This window comes from Lepus europaeus, chromosome 14, assembly GCF_033115175.1.
Source record: "Lepus europaeus isolate LE1 chromosome 14, mLepTim1.pri, whole genome shotgun sequence".
Taxonomy (NCBI): Eukaryota; Metazoa; Chordata; class Mammalia; order Lagomorpha; family Leporidae; genus Lepus; species Lepus europaeus.
In genome coordinates, this window is record NC_084840.1 from 53,977,415 (window position 1) to 53,998,087 (window position 20,673).

Below are 20,673 nucleotides of genomic sequence, written 5' to 3' on the forward strand. Positions count from 1 at the left end.
AAACCATGAGTGTAGCTTAAATACATACAGTACTTTTGTGCTTATAAATTAACATTTCAGAGTGGTGGACTTCAGAAATAATATAAGAATTCCAACTTTCATAAAAAATAAGCATACAAGTCTTCATAATACTAACAATAATTTCTCCAGTAGGCAAGACAGCCTGCTTTTTATCAAAATCAGTGTTACGTTTCAACCACACTATTAAGGAAATTATCAGAGTAATACATGTTTGAACAGAAACAGCATCATCACTTAAAAACTGGTGACCTCCACCGAGATTTCTAATACACAAAGAAAAACTTGTAAGAGACCTGCTTACGTGACAAGTCATGCCGCTGACATATTACTCTAGTCTACCATCAGATGCAGAGGATCAAAATGATGAGCAGATCACTGACTTCCCTTCTCTGATGGATATGCAGACAAATGATCACTGGAGCTGGCATCCGGATGAGCAGTTAAGAGTGCCTGGACTCCTGCATTCCGTATTGGAATGTCTGGGTCCAAGCCAAGCCTCTGATCCCGATTCCAGCCTCCTGCCAATGGAGACCCTGGGAAGTAGCAGTGATAGCTCAAGTAGTCTGGTTTCTACCACCCATGTGGGAGACTAGCTTGATGTCCTGGCTTCAGCCTGGACCAGTCCCAGCTATTGTGGGTATCTGGGGAGTAAATCAGTGGGTAGGAGATCTCTCTGTCTCTCAAATAAAATAATTTAAAAAAATACACCAAGGCAGTTCAAGTCCTGGCTGCTCCATTTCCAACCCAGTTCTCTTCTATAGCCTGAGAAAGCAGTAGAAAGTGGCCCAAGTCCTTGGGCTCCTGCACCAACGTGGGAGACCCGGAAGAAGCTCCTGGCTCCTGGCTTCTGATCGGCGCAGCTCCAGCAGTTGCGGCCAATTCGGGAGTGACCCAATGGATGGAAGACCTCTCTCTCTCTGTCTCTCCTCTGTGTAACTCTGCCTTTCAAATAAATAAATCTTTTTAAAAAATAAGTCAAATCTGATTAAATGCAGCCAAAAAGAATATTAATATAAAAGTAAAGATATTTTCAATAAAAGTAGGATTTTTGTATAACAGGAAAACATTAAAAAAAAAAAGATTTATTTTTTTGAAAGGCAGAGTTGGGGGAGGGGGAGGGGGAGGAGGAGGGGGAGGGGGAGAGAGAGAGGGAGAGAGAGAGAGGGAGGGAAAGAAAACAAAAAATCATCTATAATCCTATCTCCAACAAGGAGTAGCTACTATTAAGTAGGATGCTTATTTTAAAAAGAAGAAAATAGAAAATATTTAAATACACTAATCAAAACAAAATCAACTCTGTTTAGCTGAAAGCTTGAAGGGAAATAAAAGAACCTAAGGTTCCAGCCACTCAAAGTCTTCACTAGCAAGGGAGCGGCAATTACTGCTGAGCACCCAGCTTACTGTAAAACAAATTAGGTACCCGTCCTTCTGATGCCTCTTGCTCTTCTAGGCAAGCCAGACAGGGTAAAAAGATTATAAATGAGGTCAATGATGAGTTTGTCCCTGCCCTGTACTGACAGTTTCTTCTTGGAATTGTGCTTAAAAATCCCCGCTACCACCAGCCCCTTCGGGTTTTGCCTCTCTTGGAGCCCCCACCAGCCCACTCTCGCTGGCGGTCTCTGATTTAAATAGATCTTGCTTTTAAATACAAATACGATAAAATAAAAATAAAAAATAAAAGTCCTCACCACTACAACAGCCACTCCCTATTCTGGCTCACTACATCCTTTCACAGGTACCCAGATTCGCCATCCTGAACACCAGCAGGACCCGTCAACCCTCTCTCCCACCCCAGTGTCTCTTACGAAACACCACAAGCCTATGGGAACACTGACATCACTATCCAAATCACCTCAACTCACAAAGCGTACATTTTTTGCCACATTTGTTCTCGCTCCCTCCATACTGTACTGTTATGCAATCACTCAAAAGCAAAACGATTATGGACCAACCAGGTTTTGTAATTCTTTAAGCTGACCAAGATCATGGGCAGACTCTGTAAGACTGGGATTAGCCTGAAGCGTTTTCCTCCCTCTTTGCCCCACGGTGTGAAGTGGCTCCTCCACACCACTGACAGACATCTCGGCCAGATCCCTCTGCGCCGTGGGAGGCTGTCCTGTGCACTGTAGGATGTTTACCATTATCCCTGTCCCTCTACCCACTGGAGGTGCCGATATCACCACGCTCCCAGACCACTGCAAGTGCTGCCCTGCCAATGGGCCCCGTGGCCAAACGCTCTGATGAAGAAACAGTGCTCTAAAGGACCGAATCCCCACCTCACCCCAGATGCAGACAAGGAGTAGCGGTAATAATGGCTGTACACATTTACTGATCAAACACCTACTATGCGGTGTCCTGTCCTAGGCTCCACGTGAAGTTTGCGTGTGTTAGATCATTTAGCTGGCAGAAGAACCTTCTGAACAGAGGAGTGCAGCACCCCCACCTTCCAGGGGAGGCAACAGACACAGCAAAGTTCAAGAACTTTGTACAAGGTCACAAAGCCACCGAGTCAGAGGAGGAGGGATTCCAACTCGCCCAGGCTGCACCCACATGTGCCTGCTCAGCTACTTCCCCCAAACGGGCCCTCAGACACCTACTCACAGCCAGGTGTAGCACTTCCTCAGTCCTACTCATACCCATCTCCCTATGTCTTTTGTAAACATCAACCCTGCATCAGGCTTGAGCTTTCTGGATGACACCTAACACAAAGCTGGTGCTCCTGGTCTCCTCAGAATACCACTGCTCTCCCTACGGGAAGCACCTGCAGTCTGAGTTAGGTTCTGCCCATACTAGCCCTGAGCAGAAAGCACAGATTCATTACTGCGGACTTGCTTCCATCCCAAAAGAGCTTACCACTTAGTTTAAAAAACAAACAACAACAACAAAAACTTCTTACAGCAGTGCACAGCATAAAGTGTTAATTCTTCTCTTCTTTCTCCAATAGTGAGCAAGCTGTTTTAAGGGCGGAGCTCTTTGTATTGTCTTTTTTTTATTTTTTTAAGATTTATTTACTTGAGAGGCACAGTTATAGACAGAGAGAGGGAGAGACAGAGAGAAAGAGAGGTCATCCATCTGTTTGTTCACTCCCCAAATGACCACAACAGTAGGAGCTAGGCCAAGCCAAAGCCAAGAGCCAGGAGCTTCTTCCAGGTCTCTCATGCGGGTGCAGGGGCCCAGGCACTTGGGCCATCTCCTGCTGCTTCCCAAGGCCATTAGCAGAGAGCTGGACTCAAACCAGCACCACAGGTGGATGTTTAACCTACTACGCCACAGCGCCGGCCCCTGTACTGTGTCTTAATAATGGCCCCAGTGCTTGGCACAGAGTATGTTCTCAATAAATGCTTTTGGAATAAGTGAACAAGCCAAAGAATGGCTTCCTTCAAAAACTGAGACACAATGCTTGGACAAAACTAGTCAGTTGAGCCACTATTCTTAATTAAAACATAAAGCTGGTGGTACATTCTGTGCTTAAAAAGGAATAAAGTTCATATACGAAATTAAAAAAATTAAAATAGAGAAACAAGCATTCTCATATACTACTAATGACTATTCATACAAATTGCTAAACACCTCTCCAAGAAGGAACTGTATGCCTTAAAAATGTGTATACTTTGGGGCCAGCACGTGGTGCAGCAGGTTAAAGCCCCAGCCTTGCAGAACTGGCATCTCATATGGAAGCTTGTTTGAGTTCCGGCTGCTCCACTTCCAATCCAGCTCCCTGCTAATGCTCCTGGGAAAGCAGTGGAAGATGTCCCAACTGCTTGGGTCCCTGAACCCATGTGGGAGACCCAGAGGAAGCTCCTGGCTTCTGGTTTTGGATCGGCTCAGCTCTGGCTGTTGTGGCCACTTTGGGAGTGAACCAGCGGATAGAAGATTTCTCTCTCTGTACTTCTGTCTTTCAAATAAATAAAATAAATCTTAAAAAAATGTGTATACTTATTGGTCTAATAATTCTAAGAAAATAACCAGTTATGTACAAAAAGTAAAGGTATAATGATGTTCAGTCTCTGTCATGGCACTAAAACATTGGAAATACATCAATTCCCAAATATAGATTAAATGACAATATTCCTATACAATGTAATTCTATGTGGCTAATACAAAATGATCAGGTACATATCAAAAGATGTTCATGATATGCTGAAGAAAGGAGTTTATAAGATACGATGAACAGAACAATCCTATTACCTACATATGCATAAAAGTGAAACTGTTAAATATGATTATCCCTGAATTATGGAATTTTGGTAGTCTTCATTGTTTACCTCTAGCTTATCTGCATTTTTTTCCCAGTGTGCTTCAGTTTTGCTTGTATTTAAAATGTTTTTAATGGAGGTTCACATACGGGTAGAAAGAGGATCCCTCTGACATTCACAGAATTAACCTAAGTAATTTTATCCAGTTGTACTCAACTGGAAGACCCACAGCTACTATAACATGAACATACCCCAAAAGACAGGTGGTGGTAAAGTTTCTTGATTAGTCAGAAGGGGAGGTCAGTTGAGTAGCTTTCACATCTTAACTCAGCTTTAATGCTGTAACATGAACCCTACAGTTGATCTAAAGTGAATCCCAGAGACGCCCAGTAAAGTGATCCCTATCCTGGTTCCAACAGTACTGCCTTCAGAAATGTACCCAGGCCATACTAAAATAGCCTGGATAGGCTGAGACACACGGATGACTAGTTTGTTCATGCAGCCACACTGTGGTTTAACTCCCAGGACTGAGAACACCTGGTAGGGGAGCTGGTCTCCAGCACACATCTACTTAAGACCCGACCTAGAGAGACCCACAGGGGACGGGCATCACGCACCACTGTCCATCCTGTAGAGAAGTCTTATCTAACCTGGAAATGTGGCCCATATGACTAGTTTTTTTTTTTTTTTATTCTTTAGATAAGTAAATTATCTGATTTACACAACTGCCATCTGTTTTTCTCATCTTCTATCAACCTATACCTAATACTATCCTTTGCCATTATAACATTCATGCAGTTCTCTAGCTCTGTAAGTAAATGATGGCAACGTGCCACACTTTTCAAAAATTGTGGTTTTGGAATCTCTGAGGCATTATGAAGCTCTCTGAAGATATAATTACAGGGTGCTACATTCTGCTACTTCCATCCTTGGTCACCTCATCTACCACTCTGGAGCGCTACCCTGGGACAAGACAATATCAAGAGCCTGCCTCTGAGAGAACACTCGCGCTTCTATAGAGGAGTACATTGGGACTACTTTCCATTACCCTGTACCTCTGGTAAGATGAACTGCTCCACAGGCTTGTACCACAGCTTGTTCACCTGCACGCCACAGCTCGGAGGACTAAAGCGGGCAATGAAGAGGGCCTCCTACAAATTGGGTGGAAAAAAAATAGAAAAGGAAAAGAAAAAATATTTGGTGTTATATATTACATATGCAACAAGCATCTTTTTTTTCAGATTTATTTACTTATTTGAAAGAATTTCAGGGAGAGAGGGAGAGATAGAGAGAGGTCTTCCATCTGCTGGTTCACTCCTCAGTTGGCCACAGGAGCCAGGGCAGAGCCAGGTTCAAGTCAGAAGCTTCCTCTGCACCTCCCACATGGGTGGCAGGGGCCCAAGCATTTGGGTCCTCTTCCTCTGCCTTTCCCAGACCATTAGCAGGGAGCTGGATCAGAAGCAGAGCAGCCAGGACACTAACTGGCACTCACGGGATAGCGGCATCACAGGTGGCTTTACCTGCTATGCTACAACACCGGCCTTGTGACAAGTTTTTAAACACGTTTCATCTGGGCACGCAAAATCCACAATAGCTTCAACCATGGTCACTGACATTATTCTGTGGTTCCAGCATCATTTGGGTTTCCTAGTTTTTGTCTTTGTTTTTAAGATTTATGTGTTTATTTGAAAGGCAGAGCAACAGAGAGAAAAGGATAGACAGAGATCTTGTATCTATTCATTCACTCTCCAGATGGCTGTGATAGCCAAGCTGGGCCAGGCCAAACCCAGGAGCTAGAACTTCCATCCAGGTCTCCCACATGACTAGCCGAGCCATAAGTATTTGAGCCATCCTCTGCTGCATTCCCACCCATCAGCAGGGAGCAGGATTGGAGACAACATAACTGAGACTCAAACTGGGATGTGGCATTGCAAGCAGCAGCTTCACCCCAGTCATGGTTATTAAATAAAGATATTAAAGATAATCAAAGTTGCCATGAAGTTCTCAAAAACTAAAAACATAATTCACTTAACTTTAAAAAAATAAATTCACCTTGAAATGAAAAGCACTACAGGAATTGAGAAGTGCTTTTTTTAAAAAATTTTTTTGACAGGTAGAGTTATAGACAGTGAGAGAGAGTGAGAGAGAGAATGTGTGTGTGTGAAAGAGAGAGAGAGAGAGAGAGAAAGGTCTTCCTTCCGTTGGTTCACTCCCCAAATGCCCACCTCAGCCGGCACTGCGCCGATCCAAAGCCAGGAGCCAGGTGCTTCCTCCTGGTCTCCCACACTTGGGCCATCCTCCACTGCCCTCCCGGGCCACAGCAGAGAGCTGGACTGGAAGAGGAGCAACCGGGACCAGAACCGGCACCCGTATGGGATGCCAACGCCGCAGGAGGAGGATTAACCCAGTGAGCCACGGTGCCAGCTCCGAGAAGTGCTCTTAAATTAAGCCATATATTGTAGTACTCGAACTCACACTCAGAGTTGGAATAGACTGAAGGGTCACAGGTTTCTTTCAGGAACAAGTGTCCAGGAATCTTCCTTTCAAAAACAACCTTCATGGGCGGACGTTTGGTGCAGTGGTTAAAATGCTGCTTAGGATGCTCACGTCCCACATCAGAGGCCGGGTTTCAAGTCCCAGCTCCATTCCAATTCCTGCTTCCTGCTACTGTGTACCCTCAGAGGCAGGAAATGCTAATGGATCAAGTATTTGTGTCCCTACCACACCAAGAGAAACCCAGATGGAGTTCCAGGCTTTAGCCTGTTATAGCTCCATCTGTTGAGAGCACTGGGAAGGGAACCAGTAGATAGGATCTCTCTGTGTGTCTATCTCTGTCTTTCAAATGCAAATAAACTTAAAAAAATCTTCAAAGGACAATACAAGCAAAACAAAAAAGAGAACAAAAAAGAGGACTATTGTTTCCTTCAGGCCTTTACATTTCTTTTGGGCAAAGACATCTCCTTATTCTCATCTATCAACCTGTCATAGGGAAAATGTCTCAAAGTTACCAACACCACGCACAAGTTCCAAAGTGAAGGATGTTTCCATGGAGTATGTCTATTTCCTTCATGCATGCCAGTTCTCAGCAGGGCAGTGAGTCTTTTCGGCATGTGACTACCCATGAGCCCATCAACATACACCTTAAATTGTTCCTCCCTTAAGGACAAAGATTATTAGCTTCTGCCTAGATAAGAAATATGGCAAATTTAAATCGAAATGACCAAAATACTTAGGTCTGAACCAAGCCACTGGACTGATAACTCAGATGCTATACATATACACACACACACACACACACACATACTGGTAAACCAGTAGACAGAAGATTTCTTCCTCTCTGTCTCTCCCTGTCGCCCTGCCTTTCAAATAAATAAATAAATCCTTAAAAGAAAAAAAAAAATAGAGGACAGAGTTGGGGGCAAACACATCAACTAAAAAGTGAGGATGAAAACTCTCCAGACAGGAAAGAGTCAGAGAGAGAACCACAAATTCTTCACATCAACTCTGCCCAAATCTGTGGCTGACTCATGAAACACACATTCAAGGCAGAACCCAAGCAGCCCATCTAAGGCCAAAAGAACTGAATACAGATTTCAATTGCTGCCTGTTGCAAGGAAAAAAGTTTCGAGTCCATTTAACTGCCTGCTAAACAAACAAATGAAAATCAGTGCTCTTCAAGGAATGTAAGAGGGTCCAGAGCTCCCCAATGAAGCAGTCACAGTATCTAGGATACCATATAAAGTCTAAAGTGACCAAGTAAGATATAACAGGAAAATGTTATCTGTACTCAAGAAAAAAATTATAAGCAATAAAAACGGATCCCAAGATGACTTGGTACAGACTACAATTTTAAAACTGCTATTATGACTATGGTGAAGACTTTAGAGAAATACATGCCCAAAACTAATGAATATATATGAAATTTTAGAGAACAGAAACCATAAAAAATAATTTAATGGAGATTTTAAATTTATTTAAGTTTTTAATTTGAGAGGCAGAAAGAGAGAGAGGCAGAGAGAAACAGAGCATGCACACATACTCTCATCTGCTAGTTTACTACCCTAGATGTTCATGAGCTGGGAACTCAATCCAGGTCTCTCATGTAGCTGGCAAGAACTGAACTACTTAGCCAGCATTTGACTGCCTCCCTGTATGCATCAGCACAAGCTGGAATTGGGAGGGAACAGAGCTGAGAACCGAGCCCAGGTACTCCAATATGGGATGTAGGCACCCCAAACGGGATCTCAACCACTGTGCCAAATGTTTGCCACCTGAAAGCAAACTGAAGGACTAAAAAGCACAACATCTAAAGTAAAAATGTCATTAGATTAATCACAGATTTAGGATGACAGAAGAGTCAGGAATCTTGAGTATATAGGTTGACCGAAATTATTAAATCTGAAAAAAATGAAGTCTTGAGATCCGTGGGATCATTCAAAAAATTCTAATATGGGGCCACGGCTGTGGCATAGTGGGTAAAGCCAGCGCCTGTAGTGCTGGCATTTCATATGGGCGCCACCTGGTGTCTCGGCTGCTCCATTTCCAATCTAGTTCTCTGCAATGGCCTGGGAAAACAGTAGAAGATGGCCCAAGTCCTTGGGCCCCTGCATCCACATGGGAGAACAGGAAGAAGCTCCTGGCTCCTGGCTTTGGATAGGCTCAGCTCTGGCCATTGCAGCCATTTGGAGAGTGAACCAGCGGATGGAAGACCTCTCTCTCTCTTTCTCTGTAATTCTGCCTTTCAAATAAACAAACAAATCTTAAAAAAAAAAAAAAAAAAAATCTAACAAATGTTAATTTGAATCCCAGGAGGAAAGAGAATGGGTAGGCTGGAAAAAGTTTTGAAGAAATAGCTGAAAATTCCCCAAATTTGGTGAAACTCATACATTTACAGATTAAAGAAACTTGACAAATTCTCAGCAGAACAGACATGGAAGAAACTACATCAAGGTACAATGTAACCAAACTGCTTCAAATTAGATGTAAAGAGAGAATCTTAAAAAGCAATCAGAGGGGCCAGTATTGTGACATAGAAGGTAAAGCGGCTGCCTGCGATGCCTGAAACCCATAAAGGCATCGGTTTGAGTCCTGGCTGCTTTACCTTCCATCCAGTTCCCTGCTAATGTTCTGGGAAAGCAGTAGAAGATGGCCCAAGTGCTTGGGCTCTGCCACCCATGTGGGAGACCCAGATTAAGTTCCTGGCTTGTGGCTTCAGCGTGACACTACCCTGACTGCTGTGGCTATTTGGGGAGTAAACCACAGGATTTAGGGATATTGGTCCTAGGCTATATAATTAATGGGTATCACAAATGAACCTGTTTCCTAGTTATTGAGTCTAAGTTAACTTCTTATGCCAAGAAAGGGTCACACTTCACTTCCCCCCATTTGTAAAAAGGAAAGGTGGCCTGGCCAGGTGCCATTCAGGATTCTCTGCTAACTGTAAAATGTGGACCGATTTCCTTCTGTTTCTTACAGGCCTTGTGTATATAAACTTTTAGTTCTTTAAATCAAAATTTTTATGCACATAACCATGTCGGTGTATTGCCGTTAGTTTAAAAATGTACAACTACATGAATAAAAACTATTGCAAAAACAGATTTTCTTAAATACAGCTCCATGCTATACTACTTCAGACATACTCTGTAAACAAACAAGATTTTTCCAAAATTCAGGAGCAGAGTAACCTCAGTGGTTTTTTATATTTATCTGAAGGGCAGAGGTTAGGGCACTGCTTGGAACACCCACATCCCATTTCAGATTGCTGGGTTCGGGTCCCAGTTCTGCTCTCTATTTCAGTCTCCTACTGAGGCAGCAGCTGATGGCTCAGGTACTTGCAGTCCCTTCCACCCACATGGCAGACGTGGGTGGTGTCCCTGGCTCCTGGCTTTGGCCTAGCCCAGTCCTGGATGTCGCAGGCATTTGAGGACAGAACTAAAAGATGTGAGATATTTGTCTCCCTCACTGCCTTTCAAATAAAATAAATATAACTTTAAAAATAAATCTAAAGCAACCATTAGTTTTGTATTATAGACTTTTGGGGTTGGAAGAGACAATGATACTCATATATCCTAAGAGTTTCAAACATTTAATACATCCATTAACTACTTCCGAAACTCCTTTGAAATTAAAGGAATTTAGGTTGGGCATTTCTAATCCAGTCCAACTCCTTGTTTTTAAAGATTCATTCATCCATCCATTCATTTGAAAGGCAGAATGACAAAGAGAGAGGGAGAGACAAAAAGAGGGAGGTCTTTTTTTTTTTTTTTTGACAGGCAGAGTGGACAGTGAGAGAGAGAGAGAGAGAGAGAGAGAGAGAGAGAAAGGTCTTCCTTTACCGTTGGTTCACCCTCCAATGGCCGTGGCGGCCGGCGCACTGCGCTGATCCGAAGGCAGGAGCCAGGTGCTTCTCCTGGTCTCCCATGGAGTGCAGGGCCCAAGCACTTGGGCCATCCTCCACTGCACTCCTGGGCCACAGCAGAGAGCTGGCCTGGAAGAGGGCCAACCAGGACAGAATCCGGCACCCCACCGGGACTAGAACCTGGTGTGCTGGCGCCACAAGGCAGAGGATTAGCCTGTTGAGCCACGGCGCCAGCCAAGAGGGAGGTCTTTCATCCTCTAATTCACTCCCCAAATGGGCACAACCACCAGGGCTGGGCCAGGCCCGGGCCAGGCCCAAATCAGGAACCTGGAACTCCATCTTAATGCTATCATCCACTGCCTTCCCAGTCACATCAGCAGGAAGCTGGATCAGAAATGGAAGGGCTGGGACTGAACTGGCACTCCATTATGGGATGCTGGCATCTCCAACTGTGGCTCAACCCGCTGCACCACAATGTTGGCCCCAACTCGTTTTCTAGATATGAAACATTTATTCGTAGGTAATCACTCTCAAGTCAGCATTATAGCACACAACAATGCATTCAATCAGTGAAGGAAGGTGGGAAGTCTTCCAGCCAGAGAGAATTATATAACCTTCCAATCTACCATACACCATAAGATAAAGTTGATGTTTTTGAAAAACAAAAATGAGGGAAATCCTGTACAAAGCAGTACATACCTCCTGTTCCGCCTGGTAAAGTTTGACGGTGATGTTCCTCTGGAAGCCCCCATCACTGGCGTCATAGAACACTCCTAGACTCGTAATCACGATGGGGTAGAGAACTCGGAAGCTCACGCTGACAACGCGGTCCTCAGGGAGTCCTGGCGAGGTGTCTTCAGAAAGACTGAATGCCTCGATTTCCTGATTCAAAACTGAGGAGGTAATGACAACAGAGGCTTCAGATAACTGAACACAGAGAATCACAATCTTTTACTTTAATAATATTAAGTAGTGAAATGGATTGACAGCAAAATCTACATAATTATATGTGTTATAATGACTTCCTAAGCGGCAGGAATTTATATAAAAAAAAATGCTTGAAAAACATGGCTGATTCCAGAAAAGTAAAACATTTTGAAATCTAAGAATGGCGTTTTCTGCCACATGTGAGTTATTCAATTATCAGAACTGCTTTACTGGATTCCTGCGTAAACAAGTGTCAATATATGTATACAACCATCACCAAAGAATACTACATTTAAGTCAGCTGGAAGGCATCTCTTTGGAACAACTGGATAAACAAGGGCGATAAAAAGTAATAAATAATCACTAAATTGGGTTTTGCTCTGCAAATTCAGAAGCATTTCTTGTTAGGCAATTTAAAATATTTGTGATATGCCAGTTAGTACAGTATAAAAGCAACAGAAATCACGTAAAATAACACTGAAGAGTTCTTGAAGTAAAACACTGATAAAAGATAATCAAAGACAGTGAGTACTTCTGACCACCTACTGTGTGCCATTCCTTATCATATTTACATTTCACAGCTACGCTGTATGATGGTGGCACTATCTCCAAATTACAGATAAGACATGGAGACTTTCAGTAAGCAATTGTTCATTTAAAAAAACTGTGTGTGTGTGTATCCACATATTTACTTATAACACATACACATATAATGTGGCTAGTCTATATGATCAGAATTAATTAGGATTATTTTTTCAGATAAATAAACTTACTTTCCTTCCCATATGCTCGCAGATCACCTGGATCCCCATCCTAGAGTTCCTAGAAGCTATTTCACAGTTAGTAGATGCTCAATCAAGTGTGACTTAAGGGAAGTGATGGCTCCTATCTAATTACAGACATGAGCAAGAGGGCAAAAAGGAATATAAAGATTTTTGCCCTGAGCTGGGCAAAGCACTGGCTAAACAAGTCTAGACTGCAAACATACTGGGTAATAACAAAATTTTTCTCTTTATGATATTCAGTAAATAAAAATATCTACAGTAGAAGCATATTTATTAAAAAGCAATCAGTTAATCAAATTATAACATGCACCTTGAATTTCAAGCTACCTGAACATAAGAAATCCCACTGCATTGATAATGTTATTAATCAAACCTCCCTCACGTCCACAGTATCATGATGATTAATGTACATCATGATTTCCAGGCACTGAAATAACTAAAGGATTTTTGGATCATCAAAAAGATAAAATTAGGTACAATTTTAATCTGGTTTTATATATTTTTTCAAGTTTTAATGTAAATATCTATGCATATATGAAAATTTTCCACAAGTGGAAAGTGCTGCTCCTTTTCTGTTAATGAACTATAAAAGTTTGATTGAAGTTAAACTTTCTAAAAAGAATTATTTACTTGAAAGAGTTAGAGAAAGAGAGGGAGAGACAGAGAGAGACATCTTCCATCTGCTGGTTCACTCTCCACATGGCTGCAATGGCCAGTTTTGTGCCAGGCTTAAGCCAGGAGCTTCACTTGGTTCTATACCACATGGGTGGCAGGGGCCCAAGCACTTGGGCCATCTTCCACTGCTTTCCCAGGCACATTAGCAGGGAGCTGGATCAGAAGTAGAGCAGCTGGAACATGAACTGGCACCCATATGGGATGCTGGCATTGCAGGTGGGAGCTTTAACGGCTACGCCAACACTGGCCCCAAAGATTTTTTGGTTAGTTTTGCACCATAATTTCTTATAGGTTATACATCCTCAGTAATACATTTTATGAGGTTCATGATCCCTGAGACTCCAGTGAATGCTAAAAGACCTCTCTCCCCAAAACACAATTATACTTAAAATTTAGCTTGCAATATTAATTAAATTCATAGAAATCCTTAAGGAAGAAGCCCCTGCTTTACAATGCAAACCTGAATATATAGCCCAATTTGCTTAAAAATCTGACTGAAACCCAACTTCATTTACTTTTTAAGATTTATTTATTTATTTATTCATTTATTCAAAAGTCAGAGTTACGGAGAAAAGGAGAGACAGAGAGATCTTCCATTTGCTGGTTCACTCCCCAAATGTCCACAATGGCCAGGATTGAGCTAGGCCAGAGTCGGGAGCCAAGAGCTTCATCCAGGTCTCCTATCTGGGTGCAGGGACCCAAGCACCTGGGCCATCTTCTGTTGCTTTCCTAGGGCATTAGCAGGGAGCTGGATCTGAAGTGGAACAGCCAGGACTTGAACCAGAGCCCAGATAGAATGCTGGAGCTGCAGATGCGACTTAACCACTAAGCCACAGTGCCAGCCCCTAAAACCCAACTTTATAAAAAGGCAGGCTCTTTAACAATATTAAATATCTGGGCTGGCGCTCTGGCATAGCGAGTAAAGCCGCCGCCTGCAGTGCCAGCATTCCATGTGGGCACCAGTTCAAGTCCCGGCTGCTCTACTTCCGATCCAGCTCTCTGCTATGGCCTGGGAAAGAAGATGGCCCAAGTCCTTGGGCCCCTGTACTCACGTGGGAGACCCGGAAGATGCTCCTGGCTCCTGGCTTCAGATCGGCACAGTTTCAGTTGTTGCAGCCAATTGGGGAGTGAACCAACAGATGGAAGACCTCTCTCTCTCTTTCTCTCTCTGTGTAACTCTTTCAAATTAATAAATAAATCTTAAAAAAAGATTTAAAAAATATTAAATAACTACCATGTCCCAAGAATTCTTCTAAATATATGTTAACTTTCTTCATCCTTATGAAGTAAGTTATTTTTAATTTTTTAATGTTTGTTTGTTTTGTAAAATTAGGGAGTAATTCTAAGAGAAAGCTGGTTCAAAATAGTTGTGTCAACACTATTACAAATTAACTAGTGAAATCAGTTTTCCAAAAGTTCAAAATTCAGTAATTCAAGATTACCTAACTCAGAATTTCCAGAATCATGTGAATCACATTGAAAAAATAAATTCTCCCTGGGGCTGGCACTGTGACACAGCAAGTTAAGTCTCTGCCTGCAGCGCCAGAATCCCATTTAGGCGCCCGTTCATGCCTCCGCTGCTCCACTTCCAATCTAGTTCCCTGCTAATGTGCCTGGGAAAGCAGCAGAGCACGGTCTGAGTACTTGAGTCCCTGCACGCATGTGAGAGACCTGGACGAAGTTCCTGGCTCCTGGCTTGGCCTGACCCAGCGCAGGCTGTTATGGCTATTTGGGGAAGGAACCAGCAGACAGAAGACCTCTCTGCTTCTCCCTCTCTCTGTAACTCTGCCTTTCAAATAATACATAAATCTAAAAAAAAAAAAAAAAATCTCTTGGATCCCAAAAGTCTGATCTGCAAAGAATTCCTACAGAAGTCTTGAGTGATTAATTTGTCAAAAAGGATGAGACATAAATGTTAATAAAAGATATTCAGTCTATTAAAAAAGACTCTCTACTATTAAACTTAGCATCTTCTGTCAACATCAAACTTGTAGATGGCAATCTTAGGAAGAAGCTGACATACCTGGATTGGTGATGTTGAGCAGTTTACAGGAGTAAGGATCCTCCCTGTCTTCCACAGGCACTTCACAGCCACGAGCACCTATTATGAACTTCACAAGCACACTGAGAGATGCAGTGGCGTTAAACATCAGTTACTGATCTTCACACCCATTTCAGAGCTTTTACTCGGAGACACAAGCATTTATGAAAATTCTCTACCTTTATTCTTCTAGTCTAGCAAAAAGGGGGAATAAGCAAATCAGAGCTGCTAACTACCAAGTGACTCATGTGTGAGACCTCTATTGCAACACTGTGAAAACCGGCATGAATATATTCGGCCTGGCTACAGCCAGTGGTTGGACCATTTGAAATCAAACTACAGTAATGAAGGCTTCTCGGAAACCTAAGCCTGCAATTCTCTTTTTTACCTTTTTCTATTTCAGAAGGTATTCCTTTTGTTCAAGATTAATCTTTCTACCCAAGAGGACGGCCCCTCCTCTCCTAGACCTCACTTTACTGGTTACCCTGTAACCCTTCACATTACAGATCTGATGAAGTCCAGACATTGATTCCTATTAACCTACCATCCTTTCTTGCTGCTTTACACTGAGTCTATAAAGAAGTTAACTATAACTGCAGCCTGTAGTTTCTCACTTCCCACTCACGTTTTATGAAACAGGAATTTCAGCTGCAGTACTCATCGTTTCACTGAGACGTCGCATCGCTGACGTTGCTGCTGAGTCAGCACACTTCCACACTCACCTCCCTGACTTCCCAAGGCTCAACACTGCTGATCTCCCAAAACGTTCTCTGCCCTTCTCCCACGGCCCTGCTCAGTCGGCTTCACCGGTTCTTCTTTCCCAGGTCGAGAAGGCTGGACTGAGGACGGCTCCTTGTCATGGCCTTGTCCTTGCGTCTCTTCTCAATCTACTCATTCTTTTCACTCCCTCTCCCTGGACAATGTATTTATCCCCAGGACCTCAACTAGACTGGGAATGAGTCCTGAATTAGACGCTCTGGTGACCCACCTTCTAAGTAAAGAATCACGCACCTATTAAGCATCTTCACCTCTGGGACCCAGGCTGTGCTGAAGCCCCACTTGGGAAGGTACTAAGAGTCGGTCACTTCATCAACTAAGAGTAAAATTCTAACATACATAAGTTGTCACTTCAGTCTTCCTCTTTAACTTAAAGGAAATATGTCAGAACTACACTCCTTTTTAAAATTGCTACTATATGCTGATTACAGATATTAAAAAAATATTTTATGACCATCATCAACCAGCTATAAGGAATTTAAAATAAAGAGATTTACATTATTACTTGTCAATTATGATATATGTATTTATACCAATAAAAGTTATAGTAAACATGTATGTACACGCAGAGGCACTTTTTTCCAGTCAATAAACATTTACCAGTACACCACTGCCTATGGGTCCTCAAAGTCATTGTCACCACAACAGAGCTGCTTCCCTGTGAAGCCTGCTCTTCTTATCTAGTACTTGTTTTTTTAAAAAGATTTTTTTACTTACTTATTTTATTTGAAAGGCAGAGTTAGAGAGAGAGGGAGAGACAGAAAGAGCTATCTTCCATCTGCTAGTTCACTCCCCAGATGGCCACAATGGCCAGGGCGGGGCCAGGCTAAAGCCAGGAGCTTCTTCTGGGTCTCCTACATGGGTGCAGGGGCCCAAGCACTTAGGCCATCCTCTGCTGCTTTCCCAGGTGCATTAGCAGAGAGCTGGGTCAGAAGTGGAGCAGTCAGGTCTCAAACTGGCACCTGTATGGGATGCTGGTGTTGCAGGCAGGAAGCTAGCAGACATCCTAACTCCTTCTCTTTCTACATTCAATGATCTTAATTCTCTGATGAGGTCCCTATCTTTTTTTAATTTTTGAGGCTTTTTTTTTTTTTTAAAGATTTATTTATTTATTTAAGAGGCAGAGTTACAGACAAAGAGGGGGAGAGGTAGGTCTTCATCTGCTAGTTCACTCCCCAAATGGCCACAATGGCTGGAGCTGGGATGACCCAAAGCCAGGAGCCAGGAAATTCTTTCAGGTCTCCCACATGGGTGCTGGGGCCATAGTACTTGGGCCATCTTCTGCTGCTTTCATCTTCTGTTGTTTTCCCAGGCTATTAGCATGGAGCTGGATCAGTAGTGGAGTAGCCATGACTCAAACCGGTGCTCACACAGGAGGCTGGCACCATAGGCAGAGGCTTATCTTCTATGCCACAATGCTGGGCCCGAGGTCACTATCTTCATTCAACCCCTCATGGGTCCTGGTCCGAAAAGGCCTCACCTTTCAGTACACTTTCTGTGTGATGTGGTCACTGCCTATCTCTCCTATGCCTGGCCCCCTCTCTTTCATGGGTGGGGAAACTTTTTTCTGCCAAGGGCCATTTGGATATTTATCACATCATTTTTGGGGCATATAAAGTTATCAACTTAAACACTAGCCTGCTATAGATTTACTAAATTTCGATTCCTGCCTGTGGTTGTCTTGGCAGGGACAGACAAAATAACTGTGAGGTCCTTACGCGGCCTGTGAACCGGACGTTCTGCTGTAATCTTTCTCTGCCCCTCCATCTTCGCTGGCACATGCTCTGTCACTTATCTACACAAGGGTAATCCCTGTGCTCTAGGTACACACAGCTGCTGGGAGTTTCCCAAACACCCATGCTATTTCGTATCTGTACATCTTCTTACACTATCACATCCACTTCCTCCTACTAAACTTCAAGCCCCCTTGAACACTCAGGGTGTACCTATCTACCTTTGTATTCTGCCACACATATTACACTACCTATCTGCAGCGGATACTTAATGACTATGTTAAACTGACAAATCATGGTTTTATTGCAAAGGCTTAGAATTAAATAAGTTTCTTTGAAATATATGTTGAGTTTGGCTCCTCGGAGCAGTGTAAGACTTGAGAGTGTGCCAGAACTACAGAAATGTGCTTTCTTCTGATAGTGGCCAAAAAAAAAGCAGCATATCTTTTATAAAATAAACCAGCATTTGGAATAAAAGTATAAACAGAAATGAATTTGCCAACTACGTTATCAAATACATGTACCAAGTTTGTTTTTCTTCTTATTTCAATCCTGAAAATTACTCTGCTCCAGCAACTCATTTTTGGTTTCATCTGTTTTTATACATAGTCCATCGTTTTCATAAAAGAAATCACCACACTTACTAAATTTAAATTAAGGCAAGACTGCTATGTTGGCAAATAAATTACTGGTGAATGCTTCAATATGAATTTTACTCATTACTTTTAATTCTGAGTCAATTGCCTTACTCTGCGTGAAGCTAGGCTCTAGGTACTGGGAATATTTTAAAAGTTCACAGAAAATGGAATAAAAAGAGGTGAGGTTTTTTTTTTTTTTTTTTTGACAGGCAGAGTGGACAGTGAGAGACAGAGAGAAAGGTCTTCCTTTTGCCGTTGGTTCACCCTCCAATGGCCGCCGCGGTAGGCGCGCTGCGGCCGGCGCACCACGCTGATCCGATGGCAGGAGCCAGGTGCTTCTCCTGGTCTCCCATGCGGGTGCAGGGCCCAAGCACTTGGGCCATCCTCCACTGCACTCCCTGGCCACAGCAGAGAGCTGGCCTGGAAGAGGGGCAACCAGGACAGGATCGGTGCCCCGACCGGGACTAGAACCTGGTGTGCCGGCGCCGCAAGGCGGAGGATTAGAAAAGGTGAGTTTTAAACAAAGAGAAATCCACACAGTTTTTTTATAATAGGCACTTTCCACTGCCCTTCTGAGGACCTCTCATACATCCAAAAAGCTGAAAGCCCTATTGCTTGTGAATCCTACTTTCTCATGGGGAAAGACAAACAATTTATAAACATACTGCTAAACAGAACAAACATGCCAATTGGAGTTATAAAGAAAAATCAAGCCAAGTCAGAGACGACAGACACAGAAAAGGACTGGGATGCCATTTAACAGGGGTCTTCCGTTAGTGTGACATCACAGCAGAGACTGCAAGGAAGCGAGCCCTGGAACATTTGGTGGAACAGCAGGAGCAAAGGCCCTGAGGCGGCGCATGGACAGTGCACTGAAGCACAGCGAGGTGGCCAGTGTAGGGGAAGTAGACAAGGACAAGTCAAAGACCAGAAGAGACGTGTGATTTCACGCCAACAAAGAAAGGCAAGTCAATGGAGAAGTATGAAAAGCTAATTAACAGGCCGGTGCCCTGGCTCACTAGGCTAATCCTCCGCCTGAGGTGCCAGTACTCCGGGTTCTAGTGCTGGTTGGGACGCCGGATTCTGTCCCAGTTGCTCCTCTTGCAGTCCAGCTCTCTGCTGTGGCCTGGGAGGGCAGTGGAGGATGGCCCAAGTACTTGGGCCTTGCACCCGCATGGGAGACCAGGAGGAAGCACCTGGCTCCTGGCTTTGGATCGGCGCAGTGCCAGCCGTGGCGGCCATTTGGGGAGTGAACCAACGGAAGGAAGACCTTTCTCTCTGTCTCTAATTCTGCCTGTCCAAAAAAAAAAAGCTAATTAACATAATTTGACTAATTTCAAAAGGATCACCCTGGCTACTCTTCTAAATAGAACACTGGAGGCAGTGCAGGGGCGGGGTCCAAAGGTAGAAGCAGGAAAGTCAGATAACGAGGCTCCAGCAACAATCCAGGTGAGAGATGATGGTGGCCTATATCAGGACTGTGTAGCAAAGGTGGAAAGAGGAAGTCCAGTTCTGGGCAAGACCTACAGGTGGCATCAGGAAGACGTCCTGATGTAGCACTGGGGTTTTTGGTCCCAGCAACAGGCAAAGAGAGGAGTCACTTTCTGAGAAAGAAGGAAGGAAGTGTGATTTTGGAGGTAGTTCCGATAGTAGTGTCGAAGGCTTTCAATTGCTTAATACTAGTTTCTATTATCATTGTGACCATGAACTAAAGAAATAAGAGAAAAATCTATAAATGTTTACTACTGGTGAGAAGAAAATTCACAACTGCAGTTCATTTATATAGCAACTCAGTCACAAAAATGCCAGTCTGATAAAGCTCCAACACTACTTTCTCTACTTATCACCTGAGGGTCTTTCTGTAACCACAAGTCCAACTTCCCATGCTGCTCTTCCCCAATCCCTCACCACCAAATCTCCAGAGGCTGGTCTCTCTGGGAACTTCAGGCCTTGGGATCCTAACCAACAACTGAGCCACCTAATGTCAGCAGGACAGGGGCTACCGAAGCTGTTCTGGAAGGGCAGTCAGGGAAAAGAGCATGGCACATCACACACAATGCAGATCACACCAGCAGAACACACCACAAAACCAACAAAAACCAAGCTCTGTGAAAAGCATGTTAAAACTGGAAAAAAAAAAAAAAAAAAAAAGGTAAGTTTCTGAGAAAGCTAGTGAAAAGCACACTGCAGATACAAATGTGTGTCTAAGCAGTGAACTCTTTGGGAACAACCTCTTAAGAACTGCTGTTCTAGAGGCTGGTGCTTTGGCGTAATGGGTAAGGCGTCGCCTGTGGTGCTGGCATCCCATATGGGCACTAGTTTGAGTCCTGGCTGCTCCACTTCCGACCCAGCTCTCTGCTATGGTCTGGAAAAGCAGTAGAAGGTGGCCCAAGTGCTTGGGCCCCTGCACCTGCATAGGAGACCTGGAAAAAGCTCCAGGCTCCTTACTCTGGATTGGCCCAGCTTCGGCTGTTGTGGCCATTTGGAGAGTAATGGAAGACCTCTCCCTTCCTCCCTTCCTC

The 20,673-nt window shown here is 43.5% G+C and overlaps 1 protein-coding gene across 2 annotated transcripts in view; it reads right to left on the reverse strand.

Annotated features, from left to right (window-relative positions):
* Nucleotides 1–20,673, reverse strand: part of B3GALNT2 (beta-1,3-N-acetylgalactosaminyltransferase 2) — a 60,708-nt gene that overhangs the window by 25,961 nt on the left and 14,074 nt on the right. For both annotated transcript variants that reach the window (XM_062210649.1, XM_062210650.1), the window contains exons 3-5: nucleotides 14,986–15,086; nucleotides 11,275–11,468; nucleotides 5,273–5,368 (exon numbers count right to left, since the gene is read on the reverse strand). In XM_062210649.1, the coding sequence (XP_062066633.1) occupies nucleotides 5,273–5,368; nucleotides 11,275–11,468; nucleotides 14,986–15,086 (391 nt within the window). The remainder of the gene's footprint in view (nucleotides 1–5,272; nucleotides 5,369–11,274; nucleotides 11,469–14,985; nucleotides 15,087–20,673) is intronic.